This window comes from Anser brachyrhynchus (genome assembly GCF_964034855.1).
Source record: "Anser brachyrhynchus genome assembly, chromosome: 2".
Classification (NCBI taxonomy): domain Eukaryota; kingdom Metazoa; phylum Chordata; class Aves; order Anseriformes; family Anatidae; genus Anser; species Anser brachyrhynchus.
Window position 1 is genome coordinate 111,521,452 of NC_137695.1, and position 25,366 is coordinate 111,546,817.

The window sequence follows — 25,366 nt, forward strand, 5'->3', positions numbered from 1 at the left end:
AAAGCCCTTTGCGGTACGGCTCACAATCCCTTTGAAAGCCTACCAGTCATGGCCTCTGCAGGCCAGAATTCACACATCAGCCACTTCATTTTCAAGCCCACCAAAACGATGTTTCAGAGGTGGCACTGGTTCTTTGCTTAGCCCTAGACCAAGGTCAAGGGCAGATGTGCGGGCAGTGTGCAGTATAGTACAAACCAGTGCAGCCTAACTGCACTCTAAGTTCCAAAATTACAACAAACCAAAAGTTTAAATTTCACCTGAATCTTACCCATCCCACAGTAGGGTTTTTAAGCCATTTCTCAAGGCTGAAATTATCACCTCCCATCTTACCTCATAGCAGGTGGGTACTGAGCCAGAGCTGCTGGGAACCGACCGTAAGCATGCAATGCAAACGCGTTAATTGTCAATCGGGTGATTCTGCTCCCAAGCAGGTAAGAACGCGGTGACCATTTTCCAAGGAGTGCTTCAAAACACACAGCAGCTGCCTTTAGCTGCTAAGGTAATATCTCACATAAACAAAAGAATAAAATACACTGAATATTCATTCACACTCGGTATCAATACAGAGTAACTTTAAAAAAAGCTATCAAGAATTTTATTTTTAATCTATCTACATTATGTACAGATCAAGAAAGGCCACAGCAGTTTTTCAACATACAAACCCTTTAAAAGAGGAGAGCTTTATGAAGGAGCGACAAGTATCAAAGTGAAGTCCGCTAACAACGGTATATACTCAGTACAGCACTTGCAGCAAAGCGAAGAGCACACCGGTCCTTGGGGGTTTCATTCCACCTCTCGCTCGACAGCTGCTCTGGGGGAGACGGGAGGTAAAACGAGTTTCCCCCTCGGCCCTTACACCCGGCCGTGCGCAGGATGCACACCAGGAGCCACCGTGCAGCCTGCCAGGTTACTGCCCACGGCCACTGCGCTGTAACGCCGCCTGCCCTGGCGTGAGGGAGCTCAGGCTTGGACTCTGCTGCCTCACCCACCCGTGGTATTTAAGCACTGGTATATCACCACGTTAAGAACTTCAGCAGGTACTCATCAGTGAGACTATAGTCTTTGCATTTTAGTTTACAGTCCACTATGAACAATTTTCTGCTGCATGTAAACATGACTAACTAGATAAAATACAATCAAACTTCTGTAAAAGTTAATAAAATATCTTTCTTTTAAAAAAACAAAGTTAGCCTATTACTGCATTGTTTACAATTTTAATAAAATAGTACAACCTTTTGGTTGTTACCAGTCCTGAGTTCACGGTAAGAAAAATGGCCCTGGCTTCTGCGTAAGGTCTGCACCGATTCAGTACATTTTGGCAGAAGTCTCCCGATAAAAAGGGAATTCCTTCAGGAGCAGTTAAGTCTGATGCTGTCCATTGAGGAAGTTGTATACTAGGAACTGGCCGGTGCCACAGTACTGCGTCGCGAAGAGTTTTCCATCAGGTGTGGGGTCAGAGAAAGCAATTTCTTCTTTGCTTAGGTATGAGCCATATATGAAGTTGCTCCTGTTTGGAAGGAAAAAAAACCAACACACCAATTACCCTCAGGAAATACGGTAAGAATATTTATGCTATTATGCTACAACCCATTGGTTAAGTGGCATGGACATTCAAAAGAAAGAAGCCTCTACATTCGCTATCTCCTCTTTACAAATGGCAAAAGGAATCATTCATTCTAGGAAGGTTTTGGTATCTTAGAAGAAATGTTTGCAGAGGGCAATTTTATCTGAGTTGCATCAACAGTTCAGTTTCAGAGCTTAAAAAGAGGTCTGAATTCATTCCAACTATTTCTTCACAGAAAAGACACTGCTAGAACTATGGCTACAATCACCAGGAATGAAAATGTAAGCTGCAAAGCAGTTAGGGTCCTTACTGAGGGGTCTGATCAGACCAGATGAAATTTCAAGTTTCTAGTTTGAAGAAGTAACAAACAAAAAATTTGACATTTGGGTAAGAGCACAGCTTGGATTAACTTAAAATGTTTAAGAACACAGCACAAAATTGATAAGTGATTCACTTTCAATAACAATTACATGAAGATTCGATTTGTTTAACTTCATGAAAATATTTTATATATGTTCTACTCTTACTAGGAAGGCAGGAAAGAATCAAGGATACCACTGTACTTTTTTGGATGGCTATGTGAGCAAACTTAGAAAACTGATCTCAGGCTTTAAGACCTTGATGAGGGGAAAAACAGAATAAGCTTCTTTGGAAACAGAAGAAACTCCCATTAGAGTTAACTTGTTGAGTTCTGGAAAAATATACTTGCAGGTACTTGCAGAGCAGGTGTTAACGTCTATCATATATGGACATCTCCATTAAATCTTGAGGAAAAGACAATAGCAACAGTCTTTGTTAATTATTACCAGCTTTATTGCCTTCTCATGACTGTATTACTATATTTAGGAAGATGATTTTGAAAGGTCCTCAGACAGTCTGACTGGATTTATTTATTTATTTTTGACTCCAAGCAGTGCTAGCTCAAGTGAAATGGAGCACACATTCTCAAAGTGAACTCAAATTCTGCTAGGACGCCTTCAACATTTTGAGGTCGGGATTTAGCTGGCTACCAGCAGCTGAGCAGATCTAACTGCTTACTGACATTAAAAAGCAAGCCTCGCTCCTTTACGTCGCCTTCTGCAACTTCCCGCGCTCCCGCCTTTACACCGACTCCAGCGCACATTCAGCCCTTCTGCAAACCAACTAACTGGGCATCAGAAGAACAGAGCTCTTTTGGGTGAGCCTGCTTTCCACTACTTAGCAAGTTAAAAATGATCTAGTGGAAGGCCAAACAAGCACCAGAACACAGTAAAAGGTGAGGTGCAGTGCACAGCTAAGAGGAAAAGTGACACCTCTTCTTGATAGCAGCAACAATCCATTAAAAATGACCCCAAGGATCCTTTAGAGCTGTGACTGAGGGAGCAGCTCCAGCATTGCTTTGGGAAGAAGTCCTTCCGCCGGAAATAGTTTATAGGAAACTACTGAATACGCAAATCAAAAAACAGCCTTAAAAAAGAAAAGTATCCCAAAATCATCATGGTAAGATGCTTATCTGAATACAGTTATACAGCTGATAGTTCAGACAAAACGTGACCTGACAGGAAATTTCTATTTGCTGCACCAGCCATTTGGATGCATTTGTTTCGCTGTGGAACAGCTTTGCCAGACTCTCCAAATACCCCAGAGGGTGAGGGCTGGCAGACACAGGAGCACCCGTGCCACAAACTCCCACAGGATGGGTCTAGCCAGGCACAAACCTGACAGCCCAGCAATAACAAGACTTGGGTAGTTTGGGCATTACTCAGGACAGGGATTCAGATTTCTATGAATTGTCACTAGAAGAAAGTACCTTAATGTTTAGGAGTTTCCAGAGAACAGGAAAAAAAAAAAAAGAAAAAAAAGATGAACAAAGGTTTGGAGATTCAACATTTTTAACATTTGTCTGAACAGCGGTGTGAATATTTGTGTCTGTTTATGCATCTAGTACTTAAGTCTTCAGCTGAATACACTCATTACTAGCTACTAAAGCTCCATGGAAGTTAAAATGTCTCAGAAGTCTCAGTGAACCTGAGCAAAGCCAAAAAAAAAAAAAGGTTAAAACTATCACGGAAGTACAGTTGTTAGCCACTTGACTGTATCAAATTGTTCTGTGTACTTTTCTGCTCCTTCCCCTTTGCTACCTCTAAGGAACAGACATTTGGCCAATGATTAGGTCACAGTCCTTAACACTTTGACCTCAAACGCCCTGACCAAAGACAGTCTCACTTCCTTCACTCATAATTACCTCGGAGGAATTTACCCAAGCTCATCTGCAGTGGGCTAGGCTGGCTTATTACAACTGCACTTAGCATAAAGGTTACTGTTAAGACAACCTACTGCAGAATACTGAGTTCAATTAGTTACCAAACGCCACAGAACACTGGAATCATCCGCTGTGCTCACCTCTACGTCCCCAGTATTGCTGGAAACGTAAAAATGCAAGCTTGAGACCTGAAGGAATGCAATAAATGTCTTGGACTACGGTCTATCAAACTCATATAACCAAGGAAACATTTTCAGTATTACCTAAGACACTCTATCATCCGAGAAGCAATCTTCTTTCGACGCATCATGCTGAATACCCATATTCGACTAATCCCACAGATAGCAGGTTCTGGTGACGTTGAACAGCACCATGCTTTCTGTCTTTCAAATATGACTTTTTCATTTTCTGAACTAACTTCTGGAACCTTCTCTTCTATAACTCTGTAGCCCTGCAGGTGACATCAAAATATTTGTTACTTTATAAAAGCATCATCAATGATTAAATACAACAATTATTGTGTAATATATTTCAGTTGAGCATACATGTATGTTAAATGCCTCACTAAAAAGAATGCATCTGTCTAATTTAATTTGTTAACAGTTTCAGAATTGGAATAGATTGATAAACAATTTAACCTCCCCCAAAAAATCCTAAAGCTTATCTAATTTAAAATATTATCAACAAATAAAATCCAATTCTTATTACCACCTGTCATTAAAGTGTCTGTACTTATTTGCCAAATGGCTAGTCTCAAACTCAGGTAATTCTACAGTTTCAGCATGTCTGAAGAACACAGTCACCAAGCACCAACTTTTTTTTTTACAGACCACCTTTCCCCAGTTCAATCACTTACCCACTGGATATGTTCTGCAATTAAACAGCCAATAACTTTTTTGTCGTTAGAAATAAAAAGAAGAGTTTTAGTTCTAGAGTAACACATGAGCGGAGCTTGCTGAAATCCCAAGTCATTGTCTACCATTTCTCTAATTTCTTCAACCTGTCAAAAGAAGTCGAAATGCTGCATAAGAAACACACGTATAAATATACATTTCTACAAATATACATAAAAATTACAGATTTATAGAAACACACTAAGTTATCTAGAACACCAAAAGCTATTCCAGAAGTTAAGGATTATTCTAAGGAACATGCAACACACAAGTCCACATAAGTTTTCCTTAAATTATACTTGTCTGTAAATTGGAAGAGTAGAAGCCTCTAAATCAGCTTCCAGTAAGTCAGTTAGTCAAAGGCTAATAGAGAGAATGCAGGTTATCAAACTGTGGATTCTGCTATTTTAGCCAGAAAATGAGATCTATACAAAAAGTTAAACAAGCTTAGTTGAAGGTTTTCAGCTTGTTATTTTTAAAGTCTTGAAATAATCCATTAGATTGAAGTCTTGAAATAATGAATCCATTAGATCCAGTCTTGAGCAGATGATAGCAAGCACAGTGCCAAGGGGTTTGCATAAGACATCATGCATGTGTTTGCTGAAACGGAATGAATAGCTGTTGCCTCCTTCCTCGAGCTTTCGGCTCTTCCATTAATTTGTAAAGCTTAACTGGAACTCAAAACTGAAATTTCAATGTTTAATATCAGCAAGTTTGAAAGAAACTTATGAACTCCAGCATGAATGTAAACAAAAGCTTACGCTTGAGCTGAGATTTTACTGTGGGAATCCTGTACCTATAACCAGGCACTGAAACAGCTTTTAACATCTCATCACTTACAGGAGTCAGAAATAACATGGCCTTTCCTATGCCGTTCATTAAATGGCATAATTTTCTTTATTGCATGTTGTAGTTACATTACTAATACAATCCTGGAATTACTGATGCTATGAATATATGAAGTTATATAAATGAAAATTGTTTTCCAAACGTGCTTTAAAATAACTTCAAGAATTCATGGTATCAGCTACTCCCTTTTCTCACCTAACCTTCACGCATCATTTTTTTAATAACAATTCAGATTAGTTGAAACATTAGGTCACCCTTCTTAAAGTGCTATTACACATCCACAGCGCTGACCACAGCAGATACTCTCAACCTTAACCACATAGGATTACAGAGAACTCTGTCCTAAATGACTTCATTTGCTAGTTTCTTTTCCCCTGCCCCAATTAGGTATTTTAAGGTGTTTTTTTTTTCTCAGCCATTTTAGTAAAAAAAAAAAAAGAAAATTCAACTACCTGCAAAACTTTATACTGATGTAATATTAAAATTCAGACAAAACCACCAGAAAAGCTAAACTTAGTAAAGAAACTTATCTGCATTAAATACCATATGAAAAGCTGTAGATTCTTTTTTCAATACAGCAACTTAGGAAATTCTGTTTTAGTCTAAAGAAAACCCACTGCAGTCACAGCAGCAAAAAGAGCTGTCGCAGGGAATCAATTAAAATTCTTGACTTACACAATTAAAATTTTCAAGCTTACAGCTTGTTAATTTCAGGACAACCAGAAACACATTAAAACACATAGATTGAGCAGCACAACCAACAATAAAAAAAAAGTCCGGAATAATATTATCTGGAGCACAAACCATGGGATAGCAGAATAACTCAGGTGGGAAAGTACCTCAGGAGATCCAAGCTCTGCTCTAAGCAGGGTCAGCTGTGAGATCAGATGAGGCTGGCTCAGGGTTTGAAAACCTCCGCAGACTCAGCTGCACAGCCTCCCTGGAGCAGTACGGACGTGCTGCTGGGCAGCCAGCTCCCGGTGGCCCTGCCTGAGCAGTGAGGCTGGACCAGGTGATCTCCAGAGTCCCCTTCCAACCTCAGCTGTTCTGTGACTGCGGTACTGTGAAAAAGTTCTTACTGGTCACAGCAAATGAGCAGCGAAACGTGAATTATGCCATGCTACTGAAAAATGTAATGCCATATTAAGATGTACGAACACAAGCTAGCCAGCAAGACGCTGAAGTATCCTTCTGCACTAAGGCTCCACCAGTGTACTGTGCTCAGATTTAAACAGAGAGTTTCAAAAGAGACATTGAGACAGGGCACAAATGGAAAGAATCTAGAGGACAGTGTGACAATGATTAGAGCTCTATAAAATATTATTTAAGAGGGTAAACTAAGAAACAGCACATCCCTTCAATCTTCTTAAGGCAAAAAAATCAGTTTGTTCAGGAACACAGAAGCTGTTGCAAAAAGGAAAAGAAGGATGTTACCTACAGCTGTGGAAGTACGACTTCCATGAACGAGCTAAAATTGCTGTTGGACATTTAGGGGAAATTTGTGAAGCACCGCAACAAAGCCTCAAGAAGTTATTTAAAAAAAAGCAGAAGTTTTAGGAAGTTATCAGATGTATCACAACCAGGGCTGACGCTGCTTTGCACATGGGAATGGAATAGATGAGTGAGGTCACTTTCTAACTAAATCTCTTTTTAGCCCAAAATCATCTAGGGAATGGTGCAGGTATCCATGCTGTGTAATAAGATCAATACATTTCAATTTGTTTAAATATAGTAGAAAATTTTTTATTATACAAAATATCTGGCAGACATACTGTATATTAAAAAAATAAATTAAAATTCAGTTGGTTGATGCTATTCCCCCTGCTGCCTTCCACTCTAGCTCAGACCCATCCCCCCTGTGAAGAGTGCAGCGGTGTGTAGGAGTGACAGCTCTGACCTGTTTGTGGAGAAAGCTACAGAACCACGTCAGTTTTGAGTTCAGCTGCTCTCACATAAGTTCTACAAATTTTACATCCTCATCACTCATATTAAAATATCAAATAACAAAATAAGACATACAAGTCCAGTCCTTTTCACCATACCTTTTTAAGTGCATATTTTGGGTCATCAGGAAGAACCATTATTATCTTCCCATCAGGATATTCAGCCAGAATTCTCTCCTTTTTCCATCCCTAAATAAAACAAAAATTTATCTAAACCATACACAAGACGTACTTTTACAAACAGAAATTGCACATTATTGTTCTAGACACTGAACTTAGGCAGAGACTTCAAACTATTTAGCAGTTGTTTTGCCAGTGAAGGAAACTTCAGCTAGCTTTTTAAAATGAGCACAATAGACAGAATAAGATCTTATTTATTGTAGAATACAATAGCCTAACTATAACTAGAGACAATTTAGGAAAGTGTCTTATTTCCCAACTAGATTTTTCCCCCAAGGACTGCAGTGCAAACTGAATTTTAAAATTGAAGTAGCAAACTCGGCTCACATAACTGATCTCCAATCCTACGTAATATTTATTTTCCAGAGTCCAGCAAATGGAAAAAACCCTAAGTTTTATTGAAATATTTCTTTTTAACATAGTTACCTCCACAAATACACACTCAGTTTTAAAGTTTGGCATGCGAAAGACCTCCAGGAGGTTCTAAGTGAACTGATTGGCATGCAGTTGCCCAAAATGTAAGGAATAGTTTATTTTGTTACTGATCATAACTAATAAAGCCACAAGAAGGATACTATAAAAAAGTTTTATAACTACCTTCTAAGAATCTAATGGGGAAGGAGGCTACGTTGTGTGTATCTGAAGTATAAACATACTCAAAAAAATAGAGGTAATTAACTCTTCTTCAGATCCACACTCGTGGTGAATAATGAGCAGTACCTGCATGGAAAAAAACAAAACAAAAAAGCCACTTAAATCTAGTAAGATGGGACTGGTAGATATTAGAAATCAGTTGCTTTGACGGGACCTAAAAGTACTGAATGCAGAAGTAACTTCAGCCACTAAAAAGGCTGATCTACAAGTCTAACTCAAAGCAACTTTAAATAAAAAAGCCTTTGAAGAAACAATATTGATGGAATAATTCTCATTGAAATCTGTACCTTTCCACAAAATAATGTTCAGCTAAAGACCAAGCAATGGAATTTGGCACTGAATGAATGCCATATACACTACCACAAAAAATGACAAACTTCGGTGTTATAACACTTGATCTGTATCTCAGTGTAATCACGCTGATTTTAATCCCTTACCCCAAACAAGACATGAAAAGAACGATTTTAGAAATTCATCTGCTTGCTGGTAGTCTTGAAACTATTTAAGTACAAGTATAGCACCCAGCAAGACAACAGTTGCAACACAGACACCATTTAAATCCTGCCTGCCTTTCTGCTCAGTAGCAGTTGCACTGAATGCCAAGACAACTATTAGAATTTGTATTACGATCTAAACATGAAGGGCAATGACCAGCAGTGCTACAATGTCCAGGACAGCAGAGAAGTGCCATTGGTGGGATTGTGACTTGTGCTTTGATTCTGTTAGAAAAAGCATGGAGTTTGCCTCTCCAACTTCAAACACCATCCTCTCTCCACGTTTCATCTTTCACTGCCTTCTGGCTACCTGTTTGCCCTACGAAAGTTTTCTATAGCCTACTTTAAGCCAGCTGTGAGCATCACTCAACATGCCTGCAGAGAAATGCAACACATCTGACAGTCCTTCCATTACAGTCCCCAGAATGGTGCGGGCCTAATGCTGAAAATTCTACTCTAAATTTGAAGCTAAGGTATTCTGTTGACATAGTAGACAGGTATTTCCCACAACATGAAGTCTGCTCAGTCTGCTTAATTTTCTATTACCACCATACTGGTGTTACATGGTTAAGCAACAGCCTATTAGCAGAAGTCTAAATATGATTCAGTAAAAATGCAATTAATTGGAAAGATAAAATTACTCGAATACTTAGAACTTATTTTTATTATCATCTGTCTATTTTCTTAAGTGATTAGCATTAGATCACATTCACAGGAAGGGCAAATTCTAAACTCAAGTACTTTGAAATTTATTCAGAAATGTATCTTTTAGACGAAGTTCTTCACTAACTTTCTGCAAACCCTAAGCTCATCCAAGACTTTCAGTTCATTTGGTTTACATCAGAAATGAAATTTTCAAGTCTTATACCTTTGTTTTTGCTGCAGCTCTGTGTACTTCAAACAAATAAACTAATATTTCATCTATCTGCTTTGCTTTTCAGTATCCTTACTGTTCAGTCTTAGTAAGGAATGAACTGCCCTTCCTTTAAACCAGACTAATGGAAATAATGCACAAGCTTCATCACAGCTCTTTCATATTCTAACATCAAAGCTTTTAAGGAAAATGTTCTATAGCTTCAGCTGGGACAGTTCCTATTAAATATCTACAGTACATCAAATGCACTTTAGTACCAGTATCTTCCATGTGGTCAGAAGATGATTTCCCTTAACACACTTATTAACTTTTTTTTTTTAAAAACAAGACTTGAAACAAAACACAAAATCCTGAAAGGTATTTCAGTCACTGAGAACTAAAGTAGGACTCCTTAACTCAGGAGTCAACAAGGTATTACTACAGGAAGAAACAAAAGCATTGTATCTGCAATGTATTTTATAATATTCTACTACAGTGTCAGAAAATTGTTTTTCTGTTTCTTTCTGCTTGACATTACTTTAGGGCACTAAGACTTTTTGTTGAACAAGACGCCCAAGCATTCATGTACATTGCTTGTGATGCACCAAGTTGAAAGGAAAGCTGTTGTTCCTGTCAGGACGCATGTTCGGCAAGGCCTGGAGTAGAAGTACATGGCTGCACCACCCCTTCCTGACGCTGGAAGCCTGTGCGTAACAGCAGATTACCTGTAAGTAGCTGTAACGTGGCTCATATAACCTCACTGCCACAGGTAAGCAGAGCAGTGCTGCACAGAGCCCCATCGTGTGTGGTAACAGCTGCAGCGCCCTCCTCCCCACCATCTCATGGCTGCTTATCCTACAGCTACTTCAAATACAAAACATGCCCTGAAAAGCGAAGTTATTTTTAATCTGTTTCAAATTATCCTGTACCTTTTCCTCCCAATTCAAACAAGACTGTATTGCCATTGCACTTCAATAAGCAGGCAAAATTACAAAAGAAAAAAAATTGTTCACAAAAAGGACAATACAGCATAGCAGTTGCTACTGCATCAGGACACAGCAGTATGGACAGTAATTACAACTACAGCGTGCACTGCATTGCTTTCACTGGGTATTATATATGTACGTAACAACCAATGTAGAACACACTGGGAAAGATGGCTCCAAAAGCACTGCAGCTGAAATGTCTGGGGCTCAGTTTCACGCAAAGTATGTTCTGCTTATAGTTTAAGATAATGTCTGATGTAGATTTGTCTTTAAAAATATATAAAAAAATAAATTAGAAGACATGACAGACTGCTTGTGCATTTCCTTGTTTTAAAAGTCCTTACATAAGAGTAGGAAATTTTTCAGCAAACCTGCTTTTTTATATAAATATATAGATATGTATATGTATGTATGTCAGAGTAGAGACGAGCCAGAACTATTTCCCAAATGAATACATACAGATGAAAACTGGTGGTGTATTCTTATATCATTTTTTCCTCAAAAAAATATTGAGGTAGTACGGAAAACTTAGTTAATACTGTACAATTCTTGATCTTCACTAAGTAAAGCATTTGTAAAATTTTCTCCTAATAATCAGGTTTATTATGAAATTTTATAATTTGTACCTGAGAAATGGGTCTACTGCATTCTTCTTCCTGACTCTTTCATCAAGTTACAGATGTTCTGTCTCTACTTCCTCCAAGTGTAATATGGAAAATGAAGTTTTGACTGCAGAATGCATTAAGATCCTTGGACATAACTATTGTTTTAATTCTGTTTAAACTAAGATTTTTACATAAGATAGCTAATGGTAAGAACTTTATTCGAAATGTTATGTTTTATTTTGTATATATGTATCAATTTCAGAATTAATGCAAATCAAGAGGAGCATTAAACATTAAGATGACATGAAATTCACCAACATCTTCAAGCCTCACAGATAGGCTTGGATGCTGTTATAGCAGAATACCTACTTAAATCTTAGACAGATAAGTCATTAGCCCAAACAACAGCTTCTTCCAATTTTGTTCAGCTCAAGATATTCTTAACTGAGAGGATGAGCTTGAAATACAAATAAATACATTAACTGCATTCACCTCAGGCACCTGAATCTACAGGCATTTTCTAACTTAAATATTTGCCTCTGCATCTTAAAACCTCATTATAAATGTTTAGCTCTTAAAAAAAACCTGCTGAGATATTAAACTGGTGGTAAGTGGTGTGACAGAGATAGATTTTTATTTATTTATTTTTTAAACCAAAACCGAACCACTTATCCCTCCTACAATTTTACCACTGGAGTTAACACTTGCGTACATAATCATGAATTGCAAGCACGTGCTAGAATGGCATATGTTTTCTGGAGATTTTCAGATGTCTGAAACCAGAAGGATAGTGAGACAGACTCCTACATTGTCTATGCTAGTGGATCAATCTCACACTGCCCTATTCCTGCTCCAGGACTGTCCTTGACTACCTTACCTTCTTGCTTTTTCAGTAACCACACTTCTGTCAACAGAGAACGATACCCATCAGGAAACTCATAGCAGTCCTTGTCAATATTCTACTTCCAAATCTAGAAAATGCCATTATACTTGCCAAATTCTCTCTCTCCATATAATGCCCACAATTTCCTTTTTGTCTCTATCAGCCATCAGTGACAAAGTGAGTTTCTCAATACCATCTCCTTGTTCTACCTCTGAGGACATTATGGTATTTTTAGAGCTATCTAAAAAGAATTTTTTAATAAAGGTTAAAAAAAAAGCTTTAAAAATACGTTCTGTTGAAGAGAATAAACAGTTTATTATTTATGTGCAGACTATCTTCTGGCTACTCAGTACTTTGAAAAAATAAAGGCAAATAAAAAACACAAGCTTCATGCAGGCAGGCTAGACACAAACAATGACAAAGTCCATTTTCACAGTTCACAGCAAGACAAGCTCTAGTGTGATAATGTATACAGCCATCTTCTTGTGATTCTGTGAAATGAATCATCAATAGAACTACCAGGCACATAACAAGAGACACTCAATAGGGAGAAAGGCTGACACAAGTCTTCCCAAGTCCGACTGGGACTGCATCACATGGCATGAAGAATGTCAATAACAGGAGAATGAAAGATGCTTATAAAACGTTTCAAAATGGCCTCCAAATCAACAGCAATTACAAGTGTGTTAACTACATAAAAAACAACGTCGAGAGAGCTAATATAGTAAGATCCCAAGGTCACCTGGGTCAAACTAAGATCTTTTCTAGTACAATTTTTCAACTGCATGATGTTATTGTCCCATTAACACTTTGTGTCAGGGAAAGGAACACAGTCATAGTTTCAGCACAGTAACTCTACATATAAATCTTTAGAAACCAAGCAAATCTCCAAATCATCCTTCCAAAAATCCTCACTACAAACCTCCTACCAAGCAATCATTCTTCTGGTATTTCTGGGCAACTAAGAATTAACAAATAGAGACATGGTGTACCGATCAACTGGCAAAAAGGTTTATCTACAATTCAAATTATTTTTTAAGAGGAGGTGAGAATGTTTCTGTCATAGACATTACTAAAATCAAAAAAGAACCACCAACTACGGGTCAAATGATTAATATTAAAGATGTATCTACTTAGCAAGGCAGAAAACCGAGTCAATGAAAATTTTATAAGGAAAAAAAACACAGATGAGAATTTAAAGACTCATAAGACTCCCTCCTGTGCGTTATACTCCAGTTACCAGCTACATCCTCACTCCATAGCATTCTGTCATGAAACACAACTAGACTGCTAATAGATTTCAGAAATAGAAATGTTTACTCACTGAACTGACAATACAAACAATTTGCCTGAATAAAAATTGTGAAGTTTTAACAAGATACCTAGCAGCTGAGGAAACATTAGGTATACTTTTAATTTAAAGTAAACTTTCTCTAACTTATGTATAGTTATTTACAACTGTTTTAAGGAAGTCTGCTCTTTCACTTTTTTGTTAATCATGCTGTTACTCGAGATGTACATACATGTGAGAAATTTCAGCTCTTTCAAGCTCCAAAATATTAAATTTCGAACTGTAGTGCAGCTTCCTTCCACCACGTGAACCTAGCAGCTTTAAATAACTACTGAACTCGTATGCCAGCTTCTGTCCAGAAGAACTAACACCATCTTCTATGACTTATCTTTACAACTTCGGTAACATTCAAGATCCTAAAATACTTGGGGTCGTGGGGAGAAGGCAAACAGGAATATAATGAAGAAACATTTCTGCCCAGTCTCATCCTACAATGTAGTTACTGTACATCAGAAAAGATCTTTTAAGATGTCTGGATTATTCAGCAAAAACTAACCAAGAACAGAACAAATACCAAAACTATTTACTAGATAGTTTCAAACACTTTAGCTATGAAGATATATTTTTGTATTTATGAATCATGGGATAAAATTGAGCTTGAGATTTAAGAGTAGCCCAACTGCCACTTGGCACGTACATGAAATGAATTGGTGGCCTCAGTTCAGTTATCCTGGAGGTCTTATCTACTCGAGTGTAGAGTACTGAAGGTAACATGTGTGATAAAGAAAATAGACTTTGTGGATTCTGTTCTGGATTTCAGACATGTGAACAGATATTTCCTGGAAGTCTTGTAATATCAGCTACTGTGAAATAGCTGATTTTACACTGTCCTTAAAATTGCAGAAAGTTTTTCCAATCTGAGTTTTAACATGAGAGATACTCAGCTGTAGCACATATAATGAACCTATGGAATAATATTTTAGATTTATGTTTAAAGATTACAATCACACTATAAATTTGGTATTCGATACACTACGATGTTATATCAACTGGATTGCTAGGCAGTCTCTCTCTTAATTACACATAATTAAGACAAATTTAGAAGTCATCTAACATTACATGATTACAAAAACAGTCAGCTCTTTATCTGACAGTTAATCCAACCACTGCAAGAAGAAGCCTGTATTTAGTGCTTTCAAATAGTAACATTACTTTGTCTTCCTATCACCACCCCGTCCCCATCCCACAAGACTAAGGCATTGTAAAAGATAGAATACAAAAGCAATGCAACATTGCTATCCTACTGAATATCTTTATAAGTGACGTATAGTCTGTCTGCTATGGTTTTGGAAACTATTTCCAAAAGTGGACTTGTGGCCTCCTGTGATATTAATTTATTAAAACATGACAACGTAATAATATGAATTGTAATTAGTACATAGGAAGAAAATAATTTTTTTCTTACCACATATTTTACAGCACTTATGAACTGGTTATGAAAGAGCAGGTGTTGGGTTTCATCCTCCGGATTTGAAGCAGTATAAAGCATTCCACAAATATTACAGGAAATAGCACCAAATCTCTTCTGTCCTGCATCCTATTGAAAAAAAGAAAAAAAAAAGTTATTTGTCATTTCCAAGCACAGTAAACACACTTCAACAGAGCTTCCGCCTAATAAGACATGCCTTTTATAAATGTATAAATTATCTTCGGTAAAATCAACACAGAGGCTAAAATGGAGCGGAACACAAGAATAAGTACAGAATTTAGAATTCCATCTTCTGAAAACCCACACGGCCTCAAAAAGCACACATATCACAAAGCAAACACTAACCAACATCAAAATTAAGCCTTCTCCTTACCACATTATAAACAACCAACTTCTCTTTTATTTCAAGAAATTTAAAAAAAAAGAACTCTTCCGTTGTTACACTGCTTGCAGTAAATATAATAATCTTTCATACAGAAAAAAAACGAACGAACCACATCTAGACCCACACTATTTGGTGTTCTCTATAATTCTGCTGTTGCTTGTTCTTTTGGCTGTGAGCTTCTTTGAGGTAAGCCATTTTCCTGAATGCTTGTAACAAACGTTACAGAAATAATCATTAAGACCAGCAATATGTCAGTTATCAGCAACTGCTGATCACCACATTTCACATTTTTATTAAAAACAGGTATTTCAAGGCAATCAAATAGCATTACAATTGTTTTAAAAATCTCTCTCTCCGTTATTTTATACTTTTTAAAGATTAAAAGCCTAGTATTTAAGATATTCTCAGGTCTTAAGTCTTCACTCTTAATTGGAAGCTGGTAACTATCATGTTTTAGTTGCTATCTTAATAGTCCATGACTTATTTTTCAGATACTGGATAGCACCTACAACACAAATGGAAGATCATACATTTACTTGTAAGCCTTGTGTTATTCTCCTACTCCATAACCAACTATTACTAAAGTAAGGGCACTGCTCAGTACCTATTGCTTTGTGATTTATTCATTAAAACAGTATTACTAGTTTGCAAATATGCTCAGATTGAGGAGTCAGTGCCTAATAATGAAGCATCAGTTGTAGAAAGTGCTCCTTCAGAAAGAGCCAAAGAATACCAGTTAGACTGAAGTCTCCAGCTAAAAACGCATGTCTTAAGGTATGGCTTAATGCTCAAATACATTTTTTTTAAACTACGTTTGGATGTTGAGATTATGAAAGCAGCAGTAAATGTCACTTTTAATCTATTTTAACATGTAAAAGTAATTTTATACACTGAAACATACGATACTATAAAAGCAAAACACTTGCAGTTTTTGCTTTGTTTTAAAGGAAGTTGACCTATGTGCCAGATCGAAAGTACACAAATCCACTGGAAAACTTACCGCCTGAATTTAATTTTGATTTCTAACTGCTGATGTATTCACAATCAAAAAAGCCCACTTTACAGATAAAAGCATTTAGTAACACTGCAAAAGTGTTTACAAATCACTTCTTACTCCTTCCATCTTCAAAGATATTTTTAAGCAAGTCTAAGAGCTAGATGCCAGCTCAGTGCTCCACACAACAGCAACTTATTTCAAGCAGTCATTAGAGAAGTCCAACATGTAGGTATCAGTTTCCTTCCAAGAAGAGACTAAAGGTACAACTTCTTTTTAAGAAGTTCAGAGTGGAACAGCTTCTTCTGGCTGGAAGTCAGCCAGAAGAAAGAAGCTGAATCTGAGAAGCCATGGCTTTACTGGAATGTCAATTTGTGTGATCCTATTGTATACAGAAAGGCAAACAGGAATATACTAATTTTACAAAGGAAAGAGGAGAGATGAATCCTGAGGTCAGATTTGCAAAGTCAGAACAGGAAGTTTCTTAGGGTGTAAAAACTGAATCCAACACATTTTGTTCTACCTGCAGAGTTCCTTTAAAGCAGCAACATAGCTCAAAACAAGGAACCAACCTGGCCACCAAAATGTACTGCATTTCAAGGGTTTATACATGGAGAGGAGAAAAAAGGCTGTTCAGCAGGAACTGGCAATTATCTTAAGATGAACCGATTGAACCAAACCAATAATTCCTATCTTGAGGAATTCCCCATCTTGAGGATGGGGAACATATCCCCTATGTCAAAGGTAGAGGAAGTGAAGAGGGAGTCTACTCTGATGCTTAGAGTACACTTAAAAGAAAAATTAGAAAATCAGCTACATAAAGCTACTCTTAAAATATTAGTACTGTGGTTAAGTTTCATGAAACAATTTCTGTTCAGATTGAGAAGTTACAAGTATTTAAGCTCTAATATCTATTAGTTCGCTAACCAAAAAACTCAAGCCCCCAAAAAAACAATAGCAATGTAGGAAGACATCAAGAATTAGGGACAAGAATATCCTCAAAGCTATCAAGCTCCTTAGCTCATCCTATCTAATCTTGTAAATAGATATGCTGTGTTGGAAGTCTCTAGGAATGGATTATTTCCCTGGAACAGTACTGCCCTAATTTACAGTCTTTCTTTTATGTTGTATCAGTGTTTTATTTTTTCCTCAAAAAGGATTTCACTGATACTACAATTTTGGCAAGCATTCAAGGGGTGGCACACACAGGTTAATACTAAAAACCTGTTATAGGAGTATCAGAAAAAACACATGATAATATCTAAAGCAATCTTCTGAACTCTTGTAGCCTTAACAAATGCTGGTTATACATTTTAGTAAATACTTTGCAGTATCCTGGGGGTTACAAAGATGATGGCCTTTTTGTGTAAATGAAATACTATTTCAAACCCTCACCACAGGACGTAATGCTTCAGGGAAGGAAAAAAAAAGAAAAAGCTTTGTAAATCTAATGCGGACTATTGTACAAAACCAGGACATGCAAAATAAAGTCAGGAGTTAAGAAGAATTCATTTTCATACTTTAAGAAAACACCTAGAGAATCTGTTTTCAACATTATGTCACTGCATAAGCAAAACGGGAAAGGGCACACATCAAGACACAAAAAGTGCTCCTGAACAACAATACTGCATTCAAGGTTGCCAGTCCTCCCTAATAGGAAAACGAATGAACAAACTTCATGCACTAGACATGAGAGTAAATAAAACCCTTTAAAACTGAGATGTGGGGAATCACAAACAAAACCATGCTTTTTGAAATTTAAAAAAAGAAATGTTGAAATTAAATTTATCTTGTTTTAACTTCAAATTGATGGACTTTACTCTTCCCAGCAAACACCAGATACTAGGTACTGGGCAATACGCTGTTAAAACACACAATAGCAGTTTTAAGAGTTTTAACTCTCAGAGCTTACTGGGAAATAATTTTTCAGAGCAGTGTTTAAGAAAATGTGTCGTGATAGGACAAGGAGGAATGGCTTTAAACTAAAAGAGGGGAGATTTAGGTTAGGCATTAGGAAGAAATCCTTCACCCAGAGGGTGGTGAGGCACTGGCACAAGTTGCCCACGGAAGCTGTGGATGCCCCATCCCTGGAGGTGTTCAAGGCCAGGCTGGATGGGGCTTTGGGCAGCCTGGTCTGGTGGGAGGTGTCCCTGCCCATGGCAGGGGGCTTGGAACAAGGTGATCTTTAAGGTCCCTTCCAACCCAAACCATTCTGTGACTCTATGAAAATGTGAGGTTGCAGGAATAAAAATGTGTTGCTCTATTTAAACCTCAATTTTCTAAACAGTAACAATAAAGAGCAAAGATATTTTTATTTCCAAAGGAAGTTCTGTGAGTGTAGATGACAAATTGAGCATTCCCGACATATCAGGCAATAATTAATGTAAGCACAGATTATCCAAGATCCACTGTTTCACGGCTAACTGTAATCAAACATTGCAACAATGTTGTCTTAATCTCCAGAAGTTTTTCTTAATTCTGTGTTAGACAAGGAAAAGTCTTACCAATATCTTCTTTGAGAAGGTGCATGTCTGCTGATCCTCCATATGTGGAATAAGGAGCCCTGCAAGCAAAAAAGGCATTTGGTGCCTCTGTAGTAGACGAAAAGGGGCCTTTTTTTTTTTTTTTTTTTTAATTTTTCTCTCTTCAGGCACAGATTAGGTCAACTCCTTCTTTATTACCTACTGTGTTTCAGAGGAGGATTACTTTTTCCTCTTGCCTTCTCACAGAGCAAAGAATAAAACCCAGCCATAAAAACAGGCAGGCTTGAAAGGAAATACAATGGAGAAGAGCAGGAAGGAACAACACAAAGATTTTTGGGCTCTCCACAGAAAACGAAAATGTCAAAGAATGCTATTTCAACGAAAGATGCATTCAAGACAGAAGCTGACGTGTGGATCCCCTTGCTGACCAAGAGGATCAGAAGACATGACCCAACTCAGAAACAAGTTTCGCTTTGAAATGAACTGCGGCATATGGAATTTACAACAACAATGACAGAGAAAAAAAATTAGTAATACCCATCTCTCTGAAAAGCTACTTTAGCCAACTTGAAACTTTCAGAACTGTTATATACCTGATTTAATAGACTTGGAAAAAAAATTAAAATGGAGGGGTCATTATCCATCATGAAATGATGTCATTAGTCATTAGCTAGAACAATAGGAAAAAATACAAAGTTAAGCAACAAATCTGCACAATATTTACTAGGGATGATCAATTCATTCTCAACCCATGTAAGAACATAACTCAAGTATATTACAGAGTGCGTTCCAATGCTAGCAGCCTTGCTGCTTCAGTTCCTGTAGCAGCTAACCTTACGAAACATTCTCTCAGAAACTCTCAGGACCAAGGACACTGAACACAAGCCACGTGAATTTGCTAGAGAAGGCTGGGCTTCTGTGCTGGAGCTGAAAAGGGAAGGAGTGACAGGAGGAGAGGATGACCACTCCTGCCCCACTAAGGACCGAGCTGTCCCAAAGGGTAAGATTTATGTGAGAAGTAAGGAAGAGTGACTTCTCTCGTCTCTACTAAACTCCCTCCCTGATCATGTTCTTACTGGGACTACAGGAAAGAACAAGAGACAGTATCTAATTAACATGAACAACAAAACATTGCCCCTGTATCATTCTCCACTTCTTCAGAGAAATTGCGAACCAGACTGTACTAGTTTAAGGAAGAAAGCTGCAATTTTAAATGCTTCTTATGCAACTTTCTTCAGGCTCTAAGAAATCACTTTTACACTTCCTTTATCATTTCCACCAAGGATTGTGCTTTCAACTTAAATTAAAACATTTCATTTATATATTATCTGTTTCAGTCAAATAAGAAACTATGCTAAGTTTAAACGAAATGTCAGTAGGCAACAATTCAAGTATGATACCCAAGCGTGTAAACCGAATTAGCCTACACACCCCTTCTACCAACTCAAACCCCGTAATCAAAAGCATCTTTCATCAAGCCCTCCTGATCCATGCGTTTGCTGATATTCATAAAGACCTACATTTCTTAACACTTGCTCCCATCCAGACATTAACTCAGTCAGATCTTTAGAAAGGCAGAGAAGTCTCTACAACTCTATACTATCTTTTTATCATGTCAGTGATTTGTTTTCACTGTTCAATCTTTTTACATGATCTTCCCTAAAACTGTTGAGTATCATTTTCAAAAGACTAGCTTTATTTTCAAAGCAACAAATCTCATCTTACAAAAACTGAAAACATATGCTTTGCATATTTGGACTTCTTTCAGTTTCAGAAGTTAAAGGAACAGATAATTTCATATTCGGTTTCTCACATTTGCACATTAGATTCAAGTACTTGGAAAAAAAATAATTTTAGTGCACTACTCTATATTGCAGTTCGGCATTTCACTTAACCTGTCAACCTACTAACTATACACCTGTTACTTAAATGAAGTGTGAGAGTATAGTCCACAAACATTCAGAACAGACTACTTCTTGAAACACCAAGTAAAGGATTTGGAATATAACATATTTTAGACCTCAATCTGAATTTCCTCCTGAAGAACAGATTATACTCTCCTAGGTCAGAACCTAAATCTTTGGACATCACTCTGAGTACCACTGTTGCCTATCACACTTTTACAAAGGTTGTTGCAGCATTAAATGCCTCCTTTTTTTTTCAGCTTAAGGGCCACACTCAGAAGAGCCTTGCTTTTTAAGATGTGTAAAAGCAAGCAAATTTGAAGAACACAAAAAACAACACATTGTCTTAGCTCTGCCTCTTTACAGTGACGGTAATTTAATGTTTGAAAGCTGCTTAGATAACTGTATGATGTGTAGCAAGAAAGAGAATGGTGCAAGAACAGCTAGTAAGTACTTCTACAACTGCAAGTTATATAGTTTTACTTCTTGCAGTCATAGAGCCCAGAAGCTTGTTAAGGATTCTGTAACTTCAGAAAAATAGAAAACAAATCTATTCATTAAAGCTACCATATGGGAAAAGCAGGAAGGTATTATACATCCTTAAGGACTGAATATAAAAATAAAGCATATTATGGAAAACAAAGACTAGCTTTACCCTAAGTAACACCTCCCTAAAGGTATCTCAGGAAATAAAAAGGTTAGAATACACAGACAATATTTTTAACATCTCAGACTCTGAGCCTTCAGATACTGTAGAGACAATTAAAAGGACAGATGTCAAACTTAAACAAAGGAGACTAGGGAAGTTTACTAAAGAAAAAAAAAAGAAACAGTGAAACAACAAAGATAGGTATTGCGGGGAGTTAAACTAGGCCCAACTCCCCTCCAAACCCTAACCTTTTGGATATTTAGAAAGAAAAAAAGTTCTGTACACATGTTAATAGGGACTGGATTGATAAAATACCCAGGAAATCATATCTCATAATAGAGACCCCAAAACTGAACCTTTCAGGCTTTTTTTTTTAAAATGTATAATAAAGTTTGAGTTAAATGTTCCAGAGAAGCTGTGGATGCCCCATCCCTGGAGGTGTTCAAGGCCAGGCTGGATGGGGCTTTGGGCAGCCTGGTCTGGTGGGAGGTGTCCCTGCCAATGGGCAGGGGGGTTGGAACAAGGTCTCTTCGAACCCCAGCCATTCTGTGATACCCCGCTAAGAATATAATAATGATTTTTTTCCCATCTTTGCTCAAATTAAAGAAGAATGAGACTGCTTCTCTTAATACCTCTCATTAGAAACTTCAAAGGAAAAAGGTTTCTAACTATTAACTATACTTTTTTCTTTTACCAACACTACAAATGCTAGTTTCACTGATCTGGCTGTGTAGAGTAAGCCTGTTTTCTGTATAGGGGAAATTTCAACATGAACAGCTAGCAGCTTTTGAACGAAATGAATCAGTTGTTCTTAGACAATCATTACAGAAGTACATAACGACCTTTGAAAGTGTCTCCAAAACCAAACCAAAACAAAAAACAACCCCCCTCAGAGCCATTCAGCATCAACATTTATGAAATTCACCATGGATATGCAAAACAGAACTATTACTTTCAAAAAGTACCATACCTTATTAGACAGATTTAATCCCATTCTGTTGGGTATTTGTATGAACAAAGTCTGGTACTTCAGAAGACATTTAGTGCTTCTTTTCCCTCCAGAAGCTAGCACAAACTATTCCTGACATAACTTGACATATGTCTTGTCACCACAGTAACTAACGTCAAGGAAAGCGGTTTACAAAGTGACATATCAAATATTTGAGATCCCCTACATGTTTTGACAATGCTAAAATCAGTTTTCCCCCCAGGTAAAAGAATATCAGAGCACTACCTTTCCTAATGGTCTCTTGGTAAAGTGAACTACAGGCATTACCAAAATGCCCTTTCAACAGAATAAAAAGCCTACTCCAAACTCAGTGAATTTGATTTGTGTGAAGTGTTGAAACATATCAGACATTATGAAGCTGTTACTTTCACATTTAAAAATGAAATACGCTGCTTGCTTGCATTTTCCAGAAATACACACAGAAAACAAGAAACTAGGTCTCTCCCATTTTTCCTAGTGTATTTCATAGGTAACCATTCTTTATGTTCTAAACTGCTGTTAGGTTAGAAAACTTAGAACTCTTACTGTTGAATACCTGGTTAAAAAAAAAAAAAGTTCTTTCCTCAGTAGCTAAGCAGCAAGTTACATATTTCTTCTTTTCAAGGGTCCTAGGCAACTTTTCAGTTAAGCTCTATTACTGTATGCCTAAAAATTAAGTCAACCTCACTGTAGTGAAAAGGAATACTCTTACAGTCCTTTTAATATAGTTAAGGTATTTAATCACACATTTTAACTCTGTTGGTAAAATGACTTAAAAGAAACAATAGGTGAACTACTTAGTAAGTGTTAGATATTGTTCACAGACACCATTTATCATCTTGCGAGTAGGTGTTCAAGTGTCTAGATTTGTATCATTTAGGCAAATCAAGGATATACTTATCAAATTACTTCTCAGAAGCTCTGCTTTTGAAATATTAAAGTATGGATACAAGAAAGTATTCAGAGTTGAGCTGGTTCTATTTTGGTCAATATTTTCGTATATACGATCCATGCATTACATGAAAAATAATGCAATTTAGCAAGACCACCAAGTCTATATGAGACGGGTAATTTTACTGACAAGTGTCCTAAAGAGTCCATCTTTCTCACAGCCTTGCTTCCCCTCCCGCTTTAGATTTCCAGCTCCAGTTTTTAATTTCTCAAGGATTATCTCGTACATTAATCAACAAAAAAGCAAAAATGAAACAAAACAAAAACTCTCCGACTGTTTCACTGTGAAGCTGCATGATTCTACAAGATAGAAAAATGACTGTCTTTTCTGTGATTAAAAAAAACACTCTCTTCCTTCTCATTTTGCATTTGCTTGTTTTAAAAGACATACCTGCATTTGGTAACTAATGGCACATAATGGTGAGAACAAAGAACCAAACCATTATGCTACCTAAATAGTACGGTGAAAATTAGCATGTTCACAGGAAAATACATTTGTTCCAAGACAAAAAGGTTGTCTCAGAACAACGTATACTTGATTGATGCAAGAATAAATCCATTCATATTAATTTTGTACACAATCTGCCAGATGCAAATCCCCTTATGCATCTGAAATTTTACGAAACAGAGATTTTGCACCTAAGTAGAGGCAAGTTATTCTCTCTAAAGCAAACAAATTTTTACTGTAGTCAGTCTTTTCCAAAAGAGCGTTTTTTTAAGAAGAATCAGTTTTAAATGTGAGTCAGTCAGCCACCATTTTTCCAAACTATTGAATGACAATTTAATAAAGGCTCAATTTTCACAAATCATTTACAATGGCAATAGTAGTATATATGAGTAATGATTTTTAGACTAGTTCATAAAAACACGGCACTGCTAATTCCGAAGTAATTTGTCTGAGAAACCATAAACCCTACTAAAAGGTTATTACTTACTATGATTAGCTGCTTATCGCCATCTTTTCCTGCTTCTTTTAGCTTTTGAATATGTTCCTCAGATGGTAGGAAGTTACTGCACTTTGATGTTAATGAAGGATTTGTCAATGGAACCCTTGAAATATAAACATATTTCATGTTAAAAAGGGACTGCTTATACATGTCATCCTAGACACTTAAAGCCTTTGTGATTAGTATAACTAAACTTTAACAAGATGCAAAGCCAAGTTAATTACCCAAAACAGTCCTATACATTTCAGTTTGCAAGTCTACTGGAAAAATAGGCAAATAAGAGGATCAAACAAAAATACAGTTCATGACTAGCCTAATTACAAGACTATTTTAGTAACCACCCCCAAAAAATTACAATCAAGTAGGGTAGGTTATTCACATCCATTAACAGAAGCATTAACTGAGAAGTTTTCAGAGCGTGAAGGATGATGCCCAATGCTATACATTTCCTACACAAGGTTTAGGTTTCTAGTGTCAGGTATCACACATCAGGCTGCTAAAGCAAACCATACAAATATTCCCACAAACGTAAGTGGGCAATATAAAACATAAGTCATAAATCTCTCAAGCTCAATTCAAACTTATCTTCTTACTACAGGCAGTAAAGGGAGATGGGAGGGAGGGAGGAAGCAAGAAGAGGGCCTAAGGGATAAATGGATATATATTAGTGCAATCTTCTCACTCAGCTCAGTCTCCCTTTGTTACAACTGAAAGGGACATTGGAAAGCACTATAATGAATCAACAACAAAATTAACCTTCTACTAAATTCGGGGGAAAGATAACATCAATTCCAAGGTTGGATAGAACTTGTGGAGATAACCAGAAGAAAACATACAAAACTACTGAAAGCATACATTTACATATTCTATTTCTAAGCAAACTAAGGATATAGGGCAAATACTTAACTGTAGCTGCTGCTGTAGCACATGCAGCAAGTTAACTAAGTTAACTTTTTGAAAACAGAACAAAACAACCACATTTTCCCAGATATTTTAGAGGAGCATTTTCTGTGCAAGAGCATTTTTCTTGCAAAATCCAAGATCTTTTTTTCTCTAGCCATGTGCCCCCAAATGCGCCCCCCCCCCCCCAAGAGCTATGCTGTAGAGAATATACGTTACTCTTAACATTGTGACAGGAG

General features: G+C 37.1%; 1 protein-coding gene across 3 annotated transcripts in view; it reads right to left on the bottom strand.

The window, feature by feature from the left end:
• Positions 1-569: 569 nt before the first annotated feature.
• Positions 570-25,366, bottom strand: part of ESCO1 (establishment of sister chromatid cohesion N-acetyltransferase 1) — a 32,994-nt gene continuing 8,197 nt past the window's right edge. For 2 of the 3 annotated variants that reach the window (XM_080578024.1, XM_080578025.1), the window contains exons 7-12: positions 24,216-24,330; positions 14,903-15,034; positions 7,591-7,680; positions 4,663-4,806; positions 4,070-4,257; positions 570-1,507 (exon numbers count right to left, since the gene is read on the bottom strand). In XM_080578024.1, coding sequence (XP_080434150.1) covers positions 1,360-1,507; positions 4,070-4,257; positions 4,663-4,806; positions 7,591-7,680; positions 14,903-15,034; positions 24,216-24,330 — 817 coding nt within the window. In that variant the 3' untranslated portion in view covers positions 570-1,359. Of the gene's footprint in view, positions 1,508-4,069; positions 4,258-4,662; positions 4,807-7,590; positions 7,681-8,268; positions 8,392-14,902; positions 15,035-24,215; positions 24,331-25,366 lie in introns of all 3 variants that reach the window. The other variant, XR_013945688.1, reaches the window with a different exon arrangement.